Source organism: Electrona antarctica, assembly GCF_951216825.1.
Source record: "Electrona antarctica genome assembly, chromosome: 10".
NCBI classification, from domain to species: Eukaryota; Metazoa; Chordata; class Actinopteri; order Myctophiformes; family Myctophidae; genus Electrona; species Electrona antarctica.
The window spans coordinates 54,197,628-54,216,537 of NC_136791.1; the positions used below are offsets into that span (position 1 = coordinate 54,197,628).

The 18,910-nt window shown below is 44.7% G+C and overlaps 1 protein-coding gene across 1 annotated transcript in view; it reads left to right on the forward strand.

Moving 5' to 3' along the window:
• Positions 1 to 16,206, forward strand: part of LOC306930987 (uncharacterized protein) — an 18,575-nt gene extending 2,369 nt beyond the window's left edge. Inside the window, exons 4-11 of the mRNA XM_079512141.1 lie at positions 98 to 246; positions 1,564 to 1,655; positions 7,487 to 7,627; positions 10,501 to 10,605; positions 10,829 to 11,047; positions 14,265 to 14,330; positions 14,435 to 14,503; positions 14,993 to 16,206. Coding sequence (XP_079368267.1) covers positions 98 to 246; positions 1,564 to 1,655; positions 7,487 to 7,627; positions 10,501 to 10,605; positions 10,829 to 11,047; positions 14,265 to 14,330; positions 14,435 to 14,503; positions 14,993 to 15,993 — 1,842 coding nt within the window. The 3' untranslated portion in view covers positions 15,994 to 16,206. The remainder of the gene's footprint in view (positions 1 to 97; positions 247 to 1,563; positions 1,656 to 7,486; positions 7,628 to 10,500; positions 10,606 to 10,828; positions 11,048 to 14,264; positions 14,331 to 14,434; positions 14,504 to 14,992) is intronic.
• The last annotated feature ends 2,704 nt before the right edge of the window (positions 16,207 to 18,910 follow it).

An 18,910-nucleotide genomic window follows, 5' to 3' on the forward strand; every position in this document is an offset into this window, starting at 1 on the left:
CCAAATTAGTTCTGTTTTTTTGGTGATATAAGCGTATTATCTCTCCTCTATATAGTCCATATAAAAATCATTCCCCCTCTTCGAATCTCCTCTCTAGATCCTTAATTACTGTGGTAAGGGAAGAGTGCGTGTTACCTTGGTGACGAAAAATGAGCCATACAGGCCCCATCCACATGACTTGGTGGGGAAGGACTGCAAAGATGGCTATTACGAGGCCGAGTTTGGCCCCGAACGGAGGGTCATCGCGTGAGTTCACTTTCTTACCGACACACACACACACACACACACACACACACACACACACACACACACACACACACACACACACACACACACACACACACACACACACACACACACACACACACACACACACACACACACAATCATTGTAGCCTTCAAGTCACTTGACAGTTTCGGAATGTATCAATCATTAAGGCAATAGATTGACAGGATGATTTTTTACACTACAAATTTGGAGTATACACTCATACAGTATATAAGTACACACACACACACACACACACACACACACACACACACACACACACACACACACACACACACACACACACACACACACACGTTTGTCCAACATCTCTCTGACGAGGAGGCCAATATGGGAATTCCCCAAGTGACATCACCCTTATTTGCCGTGTACTAGAGAGAAGAGGCTCTGTGTGTGTGTGTGTGTGTGTGTGTGTGTGTGTGTGTGTGTGTGTGTGTGTGTGTGTGTGTGTGTGTGTGTGTGTGTGTGTGTGTGTGTGTGTGTGTGTGTGTGTGTGTGTGTGTGTGTGTGTGTGTGTGTGTGTGTGTGTGTGTGTGTGTGTGTGTGTGTGTGTGTGTGTGTGTGTGTGTGTGTGTGACTGTGTGTACTGTGTACACGTGGGTGTTTGTGTATGTGCCTGCGTCTGTATGCAACTATGCATGTGCTTGCAGGCCAGCATATTGGAGTTTGTAGGACGTGATAGCTTTAGTTTACGGCATGTTGATGATCCACAGTGCCAGTTAAGTTGTCGATCATATAAAAAGATAATAAGATACGCTTTCTTGCAAATACCGTTTGGTCTACGTCTTCCTCCCAATCCTATGATTGGTTCATCATCAGGCTGGTCCCAAAAGTTACAAACTTTTAGTCGAGTGGATCTGATTTAGACTTATTATCTCAGCACACATTGTCAATGCGAAATATAAATGTGATCCAATCTAGGGATTCAAAAAATTGAACTCTTGGGACCAGTGGATTAGCACTCACCTGTTGGAGAAGTGTTACGTGGCTATGTTGTGTAATTCCATTTCTCAGCACTTAGTTGCTTATCCCATTTTGGGGGCGGGAACCCTTTTTGGTGTTTTAAGCATTTTGTTATGCTTTAGCTATTGAAAAATAGCAGATCTACAAGCTCATAGCGCGGCACCGAGTGCCGCGCTATGAACTTGTAGATCTGCTATTTTTGAAAAATCGGGAAATGTGCCTCAAATCTTTTGAGCACCACTGATACAGAAACATAAGGACATTTTTTTAAATTTCGACGTCAGGCCTAAATGCGTTATTTGTTCATACAGATTCCAGAATCTGGGCATCCAATGTGTGAGGAGGAAGGAGGTGAAAGAAGCCATCATGCAGAGGCAGACCAGAGGCATCAACCCCTTCAGTGGTGAGTCCACCTGGTCCCCACCTGGTCCCACCTGGTCCCCATCTCTTCTTCTACCCCATCCTCTGCCTCTACATCTACTTCTAACCTCAATGTCTACGTCTATTTCTATGTCTAGTACTGTTCTACCTCCACAACTGTCTATTTCTATGTCTAGTACTGTTCTACCTCCACAACTGTCTATTTCTATGTCTAGTACTGCTCTACCTCCACAACTGTCTATTTCTATGTCTAGTATACTGCTCTACCTCCACAACTGTCTATTTCTATGTCTAGTACTGCTCTACCTCCACAACTGTCTATTTCTATGTTTAATACTGTTCTACCTCCACAACTGTCTATTTCTATGTTTAATACTGTTCTACCTCCACAACTGTCTATTTCTATGTTTAATACTGTTCTACCTCCACAACTGTCTATTTCTATGTCTAGTACTGTTCTACCTCCACAACTGTCTATTTCTATGTCTAGTACTGCTCTACCTCCACAACTGTCTATTTCTATGTCTAGTATACTGCTCTACCTCCACAACTGTCTATTTCTATGTCTAGTACTGCTCTACCTCCACAACTGTCTATTTCTATGTTTAATACTGTTCTACCTCCACAACTGTCTATTTCTATGTTTAATACTGTTCTACCTCCACAACTGTCTATTTCTATGTTTAATACTGTTCTACCTCCACAACTGTCTATTTCTATGTCTAGTACTGCTCTACCTCCACAACTGTCTATTTCTATGTCTAGTACTGTTCTACCTCCACAACTGTCTATTTCTATGTCTAGTACTGCTCTACCTCCACAACTGTCTATTTCTATGTCTAGTACTGCTCTACCTCCACAACTGTCTATTTCTATGTTTAATACTGTTCTACCACCACAACTGTCTATTTCTATGTCTAGTACTGTTCTACCTCCACAACTGTCTATTTCTATGTCTAGTACTGCTCTACCTCCACAACTGTCTATTTCTATGTCTAGTACTGCTCTACCTCCACAACTGTCTATTTCTATGTCTAGTACTGTTCTACCTCCACAACTGTCTATTTCTATGTCTAGTACTGCTCTACCTCCACAACTGTCTATTTCTATGTCTAGTACTGCTCTACCGCCACAACTGTCTATTTCTATCTGAACCTGACAAAGGGCTTGGATAGTCACAGGGGAATATTTGCCAGATTTTACGCATACAGTAGTCTCTTATGTGAGTATCCGAAGGTTTTGTAGAGTAGAGTTTCTGAATCTGAAACCAGGTCAACACAAAACCTAATAATTATTGACAAATCTGACCTGGTCCCAGACATTTCCCAGTCCTTCCCGCTTACCACCACCACCCTTTCTAAAAAAGAAATGCCCTCGTGCTTTCAGTCCCTGGACCTCCCTGAGCCGACAGACACAGACAGACAGACAGCGGTTCTCTCGTGTACAAACAGGCGTTAGGCTACTTCCCCATTCTTTCTCTCACAGTTGCTCAATTCAGCCCATTGCAGGATGCCACGTGAGATCTGGGAATGCAGGATTCATAAAGGAGGGGGAGGAGGAGGAGGGGGGGCTAGGCTAGGGGGTTCCCCACACTCTGAGACCATGATAAAAAGTAAGGAATGGCACTTTATAGGTTTGTTAGGGAAAAGACAAGGAGGAACATAAGCAACAAAAAGTCTCTGGAGCCGGAGTGAACTGAGAAATGCGTGAATGATTTGTATTTGTTGAAAGAAATGCTCAAATCTTTGCTCTGATTTAGAATTCTGGCAGCTAGCTATATATATATATGAAAAAAGGGCTAGAAATTGTATACTGGCAGGAGACAGGGTAGGTTACACTTCAGATTTACACATGTAACTGGTATTACAGATGGACAATACAGTAGAGGTTGCACACAGACACACAACAAGGTTAAACACCTAATGCTAAACCCATATAGTACACTATCTATGAGAGGACGGGACAGGGAGTCATTTCATATTTATTCCCCAAAACCTTGCTTCCCTTCAGCTCACTTCTGCAGTGAAACTCGGCTGCTTCCTTTCTACAGAGAGATCCCCCCCCCCCCCCCCCACCACACACACATATAGAGTTATATATACTGTACACTTCTTTCTGCCCTCCACACTCCACCCTGTCACTTCCTGTCTACAGTCCACTTGAGTCCAAAACCACTGAGGTCCCAGCATTGATCCGGTGCAGTCGTTCTGTCACTGAAGCAATGTTGTCCTCCAGTCTCATTGTCAAATAGTACCTCAGATATTATTGTAACAATGCGGAAGTTTAACATGGTTTGTGTGAGTGTGTGTCTGGTCACGTGCATGAGTGTGTGTGTGTGTGTGTGTGTGTGTGTGTGTGTGTGTGTGTGTGTGTGTGTGTGTGTGTGTGTGTGTGGAGGGGGGGGGGGGGGGGGGGGGGGGGGGTTGGGGGTATATCAGTGACAGTACCAGTAGCAGTTGTGTCATCTCACTTTTCGTTGATGTCTCATAGTGTAAGGTGGGACGTGGCTGTATGCAGATGTAGTGGCAACATCAATCGTCACTAATCAGGGACTTTGTCCTTGACCTTGACTCTTTTAGTTGCTGCCTGGTGGCATTATCCATCTAATATGTGCCAGAAACCTTAAGAATTAAGATAGCTTATTTGTCACTCACTTGTACATAGTTGCTGTCAGGCAGAAACCTTGTCTCCATATTTCTACTTTTCTATTAATTTATTTTTTTCTCGTAAACTTCATAAAGTGTCCCACAAAAGTAGGAGAAACTATTACACTATTTTCACTATTTGTACATTTATGTAAAATGATACTGAAAAGGGAACGGTTGTGGGCAACTAAGAACAAGGAACACTAGAAAACATAACACATCACGGACCGTGACAGATGCTAGTACAAGCAGAGAAATGTTAATATAGCATGTTTGCAAGACTGTGCCAAAACATCAATACAATATTGCACAAGATAATATCAGAGCTAATGCTGGATTGCAATGAAATTACCCCATTTTGAGCGGGAACCCCTTTTGGTGGTTACATACATTATGTTATAATTTAGCTATTGAAAAATAGCAGATCTACAAGCTCATAGCGCGCCACCGAGTGGCGCGCTATGAACTTGTAGGTCTGCTATTTTTGAAAAATCGTTAAAATGTGCCTCAAATCTTTCAGAAAATTGTCATGATTTAGAAAACATTTTTTTTTAATTTCGACGTCGGGCCTGAATGGGTTAAAAGAACAAGGAAAGCAAGATGAGAGAAGATGTAATTGTAAGAAAACGAAAAGGGACGTGAACCTGTCCCACAGTCGAGCTCAGGGTCTTGAGTCACACATGCAGAGTGGAGACAGCAGTGAGGTTGACACCTGCCTCCTCGCTCCTTCTGTCACACACTGTATACGCATTTACAACCAACCACTCACCACCTCCACCACTGTCTCCGCTGTCAATGACCATCTGCAGCCGCGCACGATCTGCCTGCACTTCTTTCCATTGCACACACACACACACGCGCAGGCGGGGGCGCGCACGGCTGCACGCACACACATGAAACGAAACACCTCGTACAGCTCTACCCACATTCTTACGCACTGTTAACACCGCTTACACCCGCTGGACCTGTAGCATCAACTCTTTCATATGCACGGAGAACACAAACGCATGTGACGTATGCACTTGTGTGCACAACTGCACAAGCACACGCACACACACACACACACACACACACACACACACACACACACACACACACACACACACACACACACACACACACACACACGCGCACACACACACACACACACGCACACGCACACACACGTTTCATACTGATGCATGAGCAGCAGCTTCTCATCTCTCCTTCCATCACATGTATCTCTCTAACCTCCACTTACCACCTTTGGCTAAGTAAGGACTGAGGAACAGAGCCTTATGCTATTTTCCATCAGGATTATCTGTTCTACAGCTGCCTACATTACTTTCTCCTCACTTGGGGGATGGTTAACACTTCAACAACGTTCACCATTCTGCAATGCCTTTGTTAATTGAGCACAACTATTGATGGACAATATTTTTTTGTGCATTCTTGAATAAAGTATAGGCTATGTTGGGTTAGGGACGGGTGGGACTCATCTAATGTCTGTCTGGGTGTCCTGCTAGGAACTGAATGCCAACTCACCAAATTATCCAAGAAAAACATGGGGACACTCCACACGTTTTAGTGGATAGAGGTGTGGTCCTCTACTTCAATACCCCCACGATCACCCTTTTCGTGGTCTCTCTGTCACACATGTCATGACTCGTCATCACCACCGTCACAGAGAGTCTAATTTCACACACACACACACACACACACACACACACACACACACACACACACACACACACACACACACACACACACACACACACACACACACACACACACACACACACACGGCACACGCACACACACACACACACACGTTGCCCACTGCTTTCCACCAATGTGACATCACTGAGCATCACTGTGGCCAAACAGCCCCCACATCAGTGCCTCAGTGTGAGCAGAGTAGCAGAGAAGAAGAGATTAGAAGTGGGAAGATGTGAAACCCAGTGTGTGCGTGGGAGGGTGTCTCTCGGTAAGACATGTCTGAGTGTATCTGTTAACCAATTCCTGGCGGGAACCCCTTTTGGTGTTAGCATTATGTTATGCTTTAGCTATTGAAAAATAGCAGATCTACAAGCTCATAGCGCGCCACCGAGTGGCGCGCTACGAGCTTGTAGGTCTGCTATTTTTTTTAAATCGAAGAACGACTGACATAGAAACATAGGTTTTTCAGAAAACTGTCAGGATGTAGAAGACATTTTTAGAATCTGATCTCAGGTCAAAATGGGTTAAGTGATATCGTATTGATGCTGCATATGTAGACATACTGTACACTAGTTTCTAGTTGATCCAAAGTTGCCATGGAGTAGAGCAGCCTCCAGATTTCACCGACACGATCACGACGACTCACGAGAACGTATACGTTAAGTCATGATTCAAATGCCCTCAACATTGAAGAGGACTATATGTGAGCTAGAGAGACAGAGAATGAGCACTATAGAATTTGAGGGATATATACACGATCATATATACAGTAGTACATACCGGTATACGTACTGTACATATACACTATCGACTCTTGCTGACCTCCCTCTCTGTTCTTGTTTGCATGTGTACACATGCATGCGTGTACACATGCATGCGTGTGTGTGTGTGTGTGTGTGTGTGTGTGTGTGTGTGTGTGTGTGTGTGTGTGTGTGTGTGTGTGCTTATGTGTGTGTAGTGTGTCATCTCAAATAGTACCTCAGATATTATTGTAACAATGCGGAAGTTTAACATGGTTTGTGTGAGTGTGTCTGGTATACTGTATGAGTGTATACTCCAAATCTGTAGTGTAAAAAATCATCCTTTCAATCTATTGCCTTAATGATTGATACATTCCGAAATTGTCAAGTGACTTGAAATTACTTAATAGAAAGGCTGTGTGTGTGTGTGTGTGTGTGTGTGTGTGTGTGTGTGTGTGTGTGTGTGTGTGTGTGTGTGTGTGTGTGTGTGTGTGTGTGTGTGTGTGTGTGTGTGTGTGTGTGAATGAATGAATGAATGAATTTGTATTTTCGTGTCTTGTCGTTAAGACCCATCCCTTACGGGATTTGTGTGTGTGTGTGCGTGTGCGTGTGCGTGCGTGCGTGCGTGCGTGCGTGCGTGCGTGCGTGCGTGCGTGCGTGCGTGCGCGTGCGTTGTATTAACATGTGTTGTTCCCGCCTACTGTAAATGGCTCTGGATTAAGAGTGTCTGCTAAATGCCTAAACTGTAACTTCTTGTGTGACCTCATCAGTGCCCCGTGAGCAGCTGCTACAGACAGAGGAGTACGACCTGAACGTGGTGCGTCTGTGCATCCAGGTGTTCCTTCAGGACGACAGCGGACTCTGCACCCGGCCTCTCGGTCCCATCGTCACCAACCCCGTCTACGACAACAGTGAGTGGCTTAGTGTCGACGGAAGTACACGTGTTTTACTCTAGAAGTAAAGCAAACGTAATAAAGTAGTGAAAGTAGCAATACAGTTTTCCATGTGTCTATGAGGTGACAGTACTTCATTAGACACCCTGGAGTCGTTTTTATGTGCAATGGTGTATTAACTTATTAACAGTAATATAGTGACATCACACTATCAGCCCCTCCCCTAACCCCTCCCCCTTTATCAAACAACTACAGCTGTGGGTGCGGTTTCAGTTCAGGTGGATCACCACCCATCACCACCCACCAGGCAAAGGCAAAACCAGGCATACCTAATGAACTGGTGGGCGTGTCCACAAAATTATAATAATACCTGATGATCATGTTTTAGGGTGGAAAAAAATCGTGGCACTCTCTCAATCTTTAAGAAGAATGATCAGAATCAGAAGTTGAGCAGAGTGAAACTGAATATTTAGGTGTGCTTACAAGTGTAGGTGTGTACAGAAGCGTGGCAATTATTGGATGGGTGTGCCTCCGTCTCTGCTCGTGTGTTTGTGTAAGACAGGTGCGAGAGGTACTTACAGTACGCATGTGTGAACTGGCATTGTGTAGTGTGTGTGCGTGGCGTGCGTGTACATACATGTACAGTAGTATGTGTAGAGTGTACAACAAGTTCTGGACGAGAGCTCAGACTGCTAAATGCCTAGATTGTAAACGTTTGATGCTCACACATGTGTTACCTGTGTTGTGTGCCGATGTGTTTACTTTGTCATCAGTCAACAGTGTGTGTCTGATGTAGAAACTAGTTCAGTGTTCCTCACACGCACAGAAAGGGGAAGTTCTGTGCACTCGCTAACCCTCAAACAGGACAGTAACCATAGCGAACTTCCTCTTCTGACAGCAAGCATGTGACATGTGACTCAACCTGGTCTGGCTTGAAAGCTCTAAACTGAAAGCATTCCCTTTGAGGCCCCTGAAATATATCACACCAAACTATCACCCACTGAGTCGCGCATGCTGCGTTAACAACACATTAATAAGACAGATGTCACCAAGATAGTCTGGTATTTTACCAGGAGATCTTCCACTGTACCCAATGTACACTAAACTGTGTCAAAGTAGCTAAATAGAGTTGTTTTATGTATTACATTACATATCATACGAGTACACAAGGTAATCAATGGCAAGCAATGAATACCAGACGAGTCGCCCCTTTACCAACTCGCCCCGGGCGTACAGCCGGCGGAACTGCGCGGCCTGGTATTCCTAAAGTAACCTAAGTAAATTATGCTTAATCGGTTAAACCTAACCTTATTCCTAACCTTAACCTCAGTAAAACTATGCCTAAACCAAACCCTAAACTTATTTCTAACCTTATTCTTAGTAAAACGAAATAAAGAATACAAGAACCGCAGCACCGACACCGTCGGTGTGAGGTCGGCGGAAAAGATCTAGGGGCGAGATGGTTTAGGGGCGACCGTACCTGATACCCAAGCCATGACAAAATAGCGATAAGAAATAGCAAAGTATGTACCTTAGCAAAGTTTATATTGCTGGCAATCCACAAAGGATGCACCAAAACTAATATAGTTTAACCCATTTAGAACTGAGTTAAAAACATTCACTTTGAAAGAATATATATTCAAAGATTTGCGCCACATTTTTACGATTTTTCAAAAATAGCAGACCTACAAGCTCGTAGCGCGCCACTCGGTGGCGCGCTATGAACTTGTAGATCTGCTATTTTTCAATAGCTAAATTATAACATAATGTTTAAAACACCAAAAGGGTTTCCAGTCATGCACAGTTGCTGAACGAGCATTCCGGTTTTGAAAATAACATATTTTGACTGGATGAATTTGTTTGACACACGTCACACACCTGTTGAATTTAATGTTAAAAAATGGAAGTCATGCATGTGTATGGGTTGAGAGAGAGACCAATCTGTTGTCTCTCTCTCTTGATGATTGTCACACATGCACACACAGGTCTCTGATGTCTCTTTCCTGATACTATATGCTGACATCGTCTGCCACCTGTCAGATATAGCCTTGTACATCTCATCATATTCCATTACTTTTCAATTTCATGTACAATAACGGCAACCTTTGTAGCTGTACAGTATATGACACATTACAGATCTTACTTCCTCTTATAGGACTCGCAAAGCCTCTATGGGTCAGCAAGCGAGGTTTTCTGGCTATATTAGAGCGTGAGAATGTCCCGCCCCACGGGCACCCTACTACTTCCTAAGTTCCTACTAGTAGTAGGGCGGAGTGAAGCCCCACCCTAGTACTAGTGGGAGGGGTGCCGATCAGAGGCAACCGGTCCGTCGTCTTAAATCATGTGGCCAGTGAACACCCGGTACTTACATTTTAAATCACAACCTTTGATTGACTGGTACAAAACATCATTGATGGATTAACAATCAGACTTTATGCATTACAGACAAATGTAAATGACAGCAATCAGACAGATGGAAATTGATTGATTGATTGATTGATTGATTGATTGATTGATTAAGATTTAGCATTAATGATGCTAAAGGGATAACACTAAAAAGCCCTAAGGGCTCATTTCCATTGTGGTCCCGTGTATTCAATGCATCAAGATATTTGATAGTAGCAATAAACGTATATGGAGAGAGGTACAAGATGGACAATGAATGTGTATGAGAGAGAGAGAGAGAGAGAGAGAGAGAGAGAGAGAGGGCAGAAAACAAAAGTCCAATTGGTACAGTAATCCGCCCTACCATTTCATGCAGGCTCTAGTCTAGAATCATTGCAAACCCTACATCAGGAATGCCTCCTGGTGGAGATTCATGGTCTCTTAATAAGCATTAAAATGTAACTGTATTTGTGTGTGCGTGTGCGTGTGTGTCCTTTCTTCATCAGGGGCCCCCAATACCGCTGAGCTCAGAATCTGTCGTGTCAACAGGAACAGTGGGAGTGTCAGGGGCGGTGATGAGGTCTTCTTGCTGTGTGACAAAGTACAGAAAGGTAAACATAATATTGTATACTGTACAGTGGGCTTTGACACTTGATTTGCTGTAGAACAGAGAGAGCATTCTCACCTGGATATCGTTTCCCCTCTTTCATGTATCCATCCATCATTATATTCATGTATACTCTTTTGGGAACTTTGTCCCCAACTCTAGCATTCACCTGTTCCCGTCCTGTTCGTTCATCCATTTGTTTCATCCTTCATCCCTCCATCTTCCAGATGACATAGAAGTGCGTTTCTTTGCCCTTGACGGCTGGGAGGCCAAGGGCTCGTTCTCCCAGGCCGACGTCCATCGCCAGGTGGCTATCGTCTTCAAAAGCCCGCCCTACTACGACCTCTCAATCACTGCCCCGGTCACCGTACGCATGCAGCTGCGCCGGCCTACTGATCAGGAAGTGAGCGAGCCAATGGAGTTCCGCTATCTTCCCGATGACAAAGGTGAGAAGGCAATATGCACTCAAAACAAAATGCTTCTGAACTGAATGTATCTACTTGAACCATATGGTTGCAATAATAATAATTAGTACCAATTATAGCAAAAATGAGGGCGGTGGTGGGTAAGAGAATCAGTAAATAAGTTGAGCTGAAATGTATTAAACCCGAAACAAAATATAACTTTGATGCACTTAGTCCTCAAAAGGTTTACTGTAAAATATAATATAAGAATAAATATTCAGCAGTCGTTGCGTCCTGGCACTCTCTTCTATAAACTAAACCAAAATGTCCAAAGAAAGCTAAATGCAAACCAGTCTATGCCGTGAGTGTGGCAAGTTAGGGCAGATTCACACTGAGTCTGTTTGATTCAAACTGTTCCCGCTGGCCATGATTCACATTGGCCTTGATTCTTCCGCACCCGTGACCCGAGTACACTTCATTCAACTGTATTCAATGCTTTCACATTGCATCGATTCATATCCGAGTACACTTCAATCAGTCCTGAGACTATACCTCCATGTGGTCCCAGGAATGGTTGGGCGATCTGCTCCGGGGAGCGGTACGCAGCATTCACACTACCGCAACATCTGCCAAGTGGTCCATAGTGTGAATCTGCCCTTAGTCACCTCTTACCCTTTAACTCTAACCCTTTAATAGAAAGTCTTCATCCAAGAAATGCAATAATCCACAATAGAAATGTTCACTTCATCTAGTGGTGGCACGGCTCTCTCTCTCTCTGTTCACCCTGCTCTGACAGAGACACACTCCTCTCTCTCTCTCTCTGTTCACCCTGCTCTGACAGAGACACACTCCTCTCTCTCTCTCTCTGTTCACCCTGCTCTGACAGAGACACACTCCTCTCTCTCTCTCTCTGTTCACCCTGCTCTGACAGAGACACACTCCTCTCTCTCTCTCTCTCTCTCTGTTCACCCTGCTCTGACAGAGACACACTCCTCTCTCTCTCTCTGTTCACCCTGCTCTGACAGAGACACACTCCTCTCTCTCTCTCTGTTCACCCTGTTCTGACAGAGACACACTCCTCTCTCTCTCTCTCTGTTCACCCTGCTCTGACAGAGACACACTCCTCTCTCTCTCTCTCTGTTCACCCTGCTCTGACAGAGACACACTCCTCTCTCTCTCTCTCTGTTCACCCTGCTCTGACAGAGACACACTCCTCTCTCTCTCTCTCTCTCTCTGTTCACCCTGCTCTGACAGAGACACACTCCTCTCTCTCTCTCTCTGTTCACCCTGCTCTGACAGAGACACACTCCTCTCTCTCTCTCTCTGTTCACCCTGCTCTGACAGAGACACACTCCTCTCTCTCTCTCTGTTCACCCTGCTCTGACAGAGACACACTCCTCTCTCTCTCTCTCTGTTCACCCTGCTCTGACAGAGACACACTCCTCTCTCTCTCTCTCTGTTCACCCTGCTCTGACAGAGACACACTCCTCTCTCTCTCTCTCTGTTCACCCTGCTCTGACAGAGACACACTCCTCTCTCTCTCTCTCTGTTCACCCTGCTCTGACAGAGACACACTCCTCTCTCTCTCTCTCTGTTCACCCTGTTCTGACAGAGACACACTCCTCTCTCTCTCTCTCTGTTCACCCTGCTCTGACAGAGACACACTCCTCTCTCTCTCTCTCTGTTCACCCTGCTCTGACAGAGACACACTCCTCTCTCTCTCTCTCTGTTCACCCTGCTCTGACAGAGACACACTCCTCTCTCTCTCTCTCTGTTCACCCTGCTCTGACAGAGACACACTCCTCTCTCTCTCTCTCTGCTCACCCTGCTCTGACAGAGACACACTCCTCTCTCTCTCTCTCTGTTCACCCTGCTCTGACAGAGACACACTCCTCTCTCTCTCTCTCTCTCTGTTCACCCTGCTCTGACAGAGACACACTCCTCTCTCTCTCTCTCTGCTCACCCTGCTCTGACAGAGACACACTCCTCTCTCTCTCTCTCTGTTCACCCTGCTCTGACAGAGACACACTCCTCTCTCTCTCTCTCTGTTCACCCTGTTCTGACAGAGACACACTCCTCTCTCTCTCTCTCTGTTCACCCTGCTCTGACAGAGACACACTCCTCTCTCTCTCTCTCTGTTCACCCTGCTCTGACAGAGACACACTCCTCTCTCTCTCTCTCTGTTCACCCTGCTCTGACAGAGACACACTCCTCTCTCTCTCTCTCTGTTCACCCTGCCCTGACAGAGAGACACTCCTCTCTCTCTCTCTCTCTGTTCACCCTGTTCTGACAGAGACACACTCCTCTCTCTCTCTCTCTCTGTTCACCCTGCTCTGACAGAGACACACTCCTCTCTCTCTCTCTCTGTTCACCCTGCTCTGACAGAGACACACTCCTCTCTCTCTCTCTCTGTTCACCCTGCTCTGACAGAGACACACTCCTCTCTCTCTCTCTCTCTCTGTTCACCCTGCTCTGACAGAGACACACTCCTCTCTCTCTCTCTCTCTCTGTTCACCCTGCTCTGACAGAGACACACTCCTCTCTCTCTCTCTCTGTTCACCCTGCTCTGACAGAGACACACTCCTCTCTCTCTCTCTCTGTTCACCCTGCTCTGACAGAGACACACTCCTCTCTCTCTCTCTCTCTCTGCTCACCCTGCTCTGACAGAGACACACTCCTCTCTCTCTCTCTCTGTTCACCCTGCTCTGACAGAGACACACTCCTCTCTCTCTCTCTCTCTGTTCACCCTGCTCTGACAGAGACACACTCCTCTCTCTCTCTCTCTGTTCACCCTGCTCTGACAGAGACACACTCCTCTCTCTCTCTCTCTGTTCACCCTGCTCTGACAGAGACACACTCCTCAGGTGCCACAAACATTGTGAGTGCCTTGGGCGGGGGTTTCTCAATCACTGCTAGACTCACAGCAATAATATGCACCACATCCATACCATGAACATGAAATAATCAATGGCTTCTTATAGAACATATATCAGCAGATTAATAGAAAATAAGACAGCACATCATAATTGAAACCAAAATACATAGAAAAACATGTGACCTTGGCCACAGAGGTTACAATACTGTATGTCGTCATACGACGAATAGCCTATTCATTCTATTAATGACATGCCCAAAATTGGGTTATGCAAAGTTAAAAGTGGTTTTGTAGGGGTCTGTGAGGCCACCTTGGAAAGATATGCGGGGGTGAAAAAGGCACAATAAAGTGGTTAAATAATAGTGGATTTGGTGTTTTCTATAGATCCATATGGCTGCATTAAGAAGAAGAGGACCAGAGAACACTTGATGAAGATTTCGGGATTGAACGGTAAGAGGGATACAGTGCATTATGGGTGTTAAAATGTGTGCGAGTTTGTGCCTATGGTTTGTACAAATACTGTAAACGTTTTTTTTCTCCACCTTCTGTTTCAGCTGTTCCATTTCCAAGACCTATTAAGTCAGTCCATCCGACTTCCATGATGCCCGCGTTTATGAAAAAAGGTAGACAGAAACACAATGCTCCTAATGATCACCTTTACATTGCATTCATCGTAACACGCAGTCATTAAATACCATCATAACATGGTTTTGTTGAATAATGAGACTTCAGATTGGTCAATGCATTCTGCTGTCTATTATTTTCTGATAGCAGAAGGCTGATCTCAATAACAGACAAAAAGTTTTCTGGCTTAGTTTCCATTGCTATGGACATAGGAGCTTTGAATCAACATTTTATTTTGTGTCAGATTACAAATTTAGTTCACAAGCAGCTGTGTAAAAAGTGGAAAAATGTACACTTGTGGAAAATAAAGGGCTGTGTCAGGTGTTTACTTTTCAACAATGACTGCCTCACTTTACAAGTTTACAAAATCCCTTAAATGTTATTGCACACCTTTGAATCTGACATCAACTTTGATCAACATTTTCTACATTTCTACTTTCAAGATTTTCTAATTTTGGCACAATCTCACAATATCTTTTACCCTCCAGAACCCAACATGTTCTCCTCGATGCAACCACGGCAACAATCTGCGGCATTTAACACGACTTACCAGCCAAGCCCTCAGCGCCCAATGATGACATCACCAGCACCTAATATGTCTGTTAACCAGGGATGGTCAAACCCCAACCCGGCACTCTCCATCGATGCGGTCAGGATTAATCCCACCAACACCATGAGCCAATCGCAGCTGCAGTCAAGCCGTCTGCCTGCATATTCACATGTCGGTGGCAGTAGCACTCTACCCCAGCTCTCCATGATGGATCTGAAGTGCTTAGAGCTGGAGCGCCAGGGCCTGGCATTGAGCCAGGCTCGGCCACAGTCTCAGTCCCAACCTCAGCACCACCACAGGGAGGACGTGGCCTCGGAGACCCAGGCACAGAACAACCAGGGGAGCCAGAACCAGGCGTTCCAGGCCTTCCAGGTCCAGAACACCCAGGGGAGACAGAACCAGACCTTCCAGGTCCAGAACATCCAGGGGAGACAGAACCAGACCTTCCAGGCCCAGAGCATCCAGGGTAGCCAGAACCAGGCCTTCCTGGCCCAGAGCAGCCAGGGGGGTTGGGCTGGTTTCGGTTCAAGCAATCCTGCTCAGGGACTGAATTGCGTTGGATCCGGAGACAGTGGGGGTACCCTGGGCTTGGGCTCTTTCCCCCTCTTAGAAGAGGATGAGGATTTTTTGAAGAACTTGGTGGAAGGAGGTTGCAGCCAGACCGGCTTCCAGCTGAAGCAGGAGCCCATCATGGCTCCCCAGTTACAAGAGAGCCACGCTTCCCACATGCAGTCTCCCTTTGAGAGCACATACACCAACCTGCTCCCTAGACCCATGAGCACTGGCACCAGCATGGATACCATGAGAAGTAGTAATGACAACATACATTCGCTTAAGGACCTACACAACCCCTTTTGTAGCAACAAAATGGAGCAAGACGGCCACTTTGCAACTCTGGCCGACTGGATAAGAGCCACAAGGAGCAACAACCAGGAGTGACGATGAACATTGAGGAAGCCCACAAACAGCTCCTATAGGAAAAAAAAACAAGGTGGAATAAGTTTATGAGTCATGCCTTGGAGAGATATGTCAAATCTACTTTTCGAAGATGTGAATGTATTACTCACTTTTTTCTTTTTTTTTTATTCTCAGGCTGAGCTAGCTTCATTTTCGATTTATATCAGCTAATGGTTTGTGGATTGGTTGAGTGACTGTTTTTGTGTGTGTGTGTGTGTGTGTGTGTGTGTGTGTGTGTGTGTGTGTGTGTGTGTGTTGTGTGTGTGTGTGTGTGTGTGTGTGTGTGTGTGTGTGTGTGTGTGTGTGTGTGTGTGTGGGGTTTGTATTTCGGCTGCCATATCTTGGTTGCCATTGCTATAGCAGTTTCGTTGGTATTGTATCAAGGCATTTGCTCTAAATGCAATGTCATTGTTCACTCTTTACTGTCTGTAGATACATATGTGTTTAGCCGTGGTTGAGAGTGACAGCAGCAATAAACTATTAAAGCTCTCAAGAAAGGGCAAGGTACTGAAATTTCCATAGCGGAAGTGAGGATAAGCACAGTCAGTGACTACACTGGTGTATGTCCTCTGTAATGACTATGTCATAACAATGATCTCATGTGCTTAGAGAATTATCCATACCATATACTTACACTTTGTTCAGACTGCAGGCAAATCCCATTTGTTCCTCAAATCTGATCTTTAGGTCCACACTGTTATTTGCAAGTGATCGGATCGGAATTTTGTATTCAGACATTGTCGTCCTATAGCTGCACTGGTTGCTGTGGTAACAACATAGCGGCTAGGTGTAAAGTGATGCTTGTCTGTTGTATGACCGTTTTGCTCATACAAAATAGCAGATCTACAAGATCACAACACGTTGCATGACGATGGATTGTGAGCTTGTAGATCGGCTATTTTCGGTGAGCGACACAGTCGTGTGTCAAAGTATAATTCATGTTTCTGTGTCCAAGTGTTGAGACTCTGACACATCTTTGTAAAACATATTAGAATGACATGTCAAAACACATGGGATCATGGATCAGCATTTGGGCTGCCAGTCTGAACATACCATTTGCTTTTTATTTTAAACCTTTAATGAGCAGCCTCATGCAAAACTAGGTAAGAGTCAAGTTCATTTGTTTAACACTGTCAGTCTTTACATTACTGTACATATGTGAGTAGTTGCGGACACCATGTCTTGATCAATGACTTTCAGAATAAAATAAAACAGCGCACATCCTCCGATCTTGGTGCTGAGCCAGTGTTAAACTAACAGATATCATGAAGAAAAGCAAAGGGCTCGCAACTCACTTTGTAATGCTCCAAGTATTTATTCACAATCACAGCAGGCAGGACATACAAGCAACGTTTCGACTGGTATTGGTCTTTCTCAAGTATACTTGAGTATATTTGAGAAAGACCAATACCGGTCGAAACGTTGTATGTCCTGCCTGCTGTGATTGTGAATAAATACCTGGAGCATTACAAAGTGAGTTGCGAGCCCTTGCTTTTCTTCTTGATCAATGACGTTGACAGGAGACATGGCTGTGGCTCAAACCGTTGCATTCTGGGTTACTGTCTCTATGATCAGCAGGCCACTCTTTTACCTCTAGCCTGGCCATCTTAATGACTACCGTTTTGTAAAACAGATGATGATTCTTTGGTATTCTTTTTGTTTTTTACACGATCAATTGTTAATTAAAATGAATCTCTTTTTTTAATTCATTTTGTGTTTTATTGTGCTGTTCATTTTCAGTTGTAGATATTTCATACCTTTCAGACGATGACTTTGAATTCAAAGATGATCTTTCATATAGTTTACAGAAAGAAAACCTTAATGCACACTGCACAGTGTTTGTCAGTTGCACCTCAACACATTATAAATTAAAACAACAATTAGACTGTAACAAAACAATGTCTACTTGAATAGCTATTTATGGATGAAATTTGCTCTCATAATCTAAATTTATGTTTGAACCAATTTCAACTAAATCTTGGACACAGCCATGAAAGGCGCCCACTGAAAATGCACGATAGCCTAATCTGTCGGATTCTTTGGCAGACATTAGGTGTTGACTTGCTGAGAGACAAAGCTGTCTTCATGACTCAGGCTGTAGCGTGTCTCAACAGTACACACTGACAAGGCTGGCAGATGAAATGACTCTGCACTTTCATATTAATATATAACTCCATTATTTCATCATGATGAAGCCTAACCCTAACATCCTTCCTTCCTTCCTTCACACACACACACACACACACACACACACACACACACACACACGTTATTTTCTTCAGTATGTCAGAGTGAAGCTTAAATCCCAGCCCAGGCTTGACAATTGTCATAGAATGAAATCGCTGCATTGTGCTGACTGACCGACAGTTCATTTATTACACCAGCCTCAATGTGAATAGCAGCTCATCATGAGCAGAATAAAACCATACTAGTTGCCTTTGTATCGCAAATATACACTACTGCCCAGTATGCTGCTTTTGTTTTTTATTCACTTCTGTAGATGGATTTTATACCACTTTTTTTTTTTCTTATAATTTTTATCCCACGATTTTGTAACCCATTTTTCACCCCTGTGTCAATTATCTAATGTGATCCTGGACTCTACACACCCTCCGCCAACCTGGGGAGAGCAACGGACTTGAACTCATGCTTCCTTCATGCATGAGTGTCCAAGTTACTCTTTTACACCTGACAGGGGGAAGTTTCCGTGGTTTAGCGTAACGCGTGGAAGGAACACGTTATTACAACCAGTTCCTTTCCCCTCCATCGGGCGCCCCGGCTGGCCAGGAGGAGGTAGTTTAGAGACCAGGATTACTGCATGTTTTTGTGAGGGTGCCTACCCTAGGGGACACGGGAGAACATGCAAAGCCCAGCGCCCACAGCATCCCGAGCGGGAATC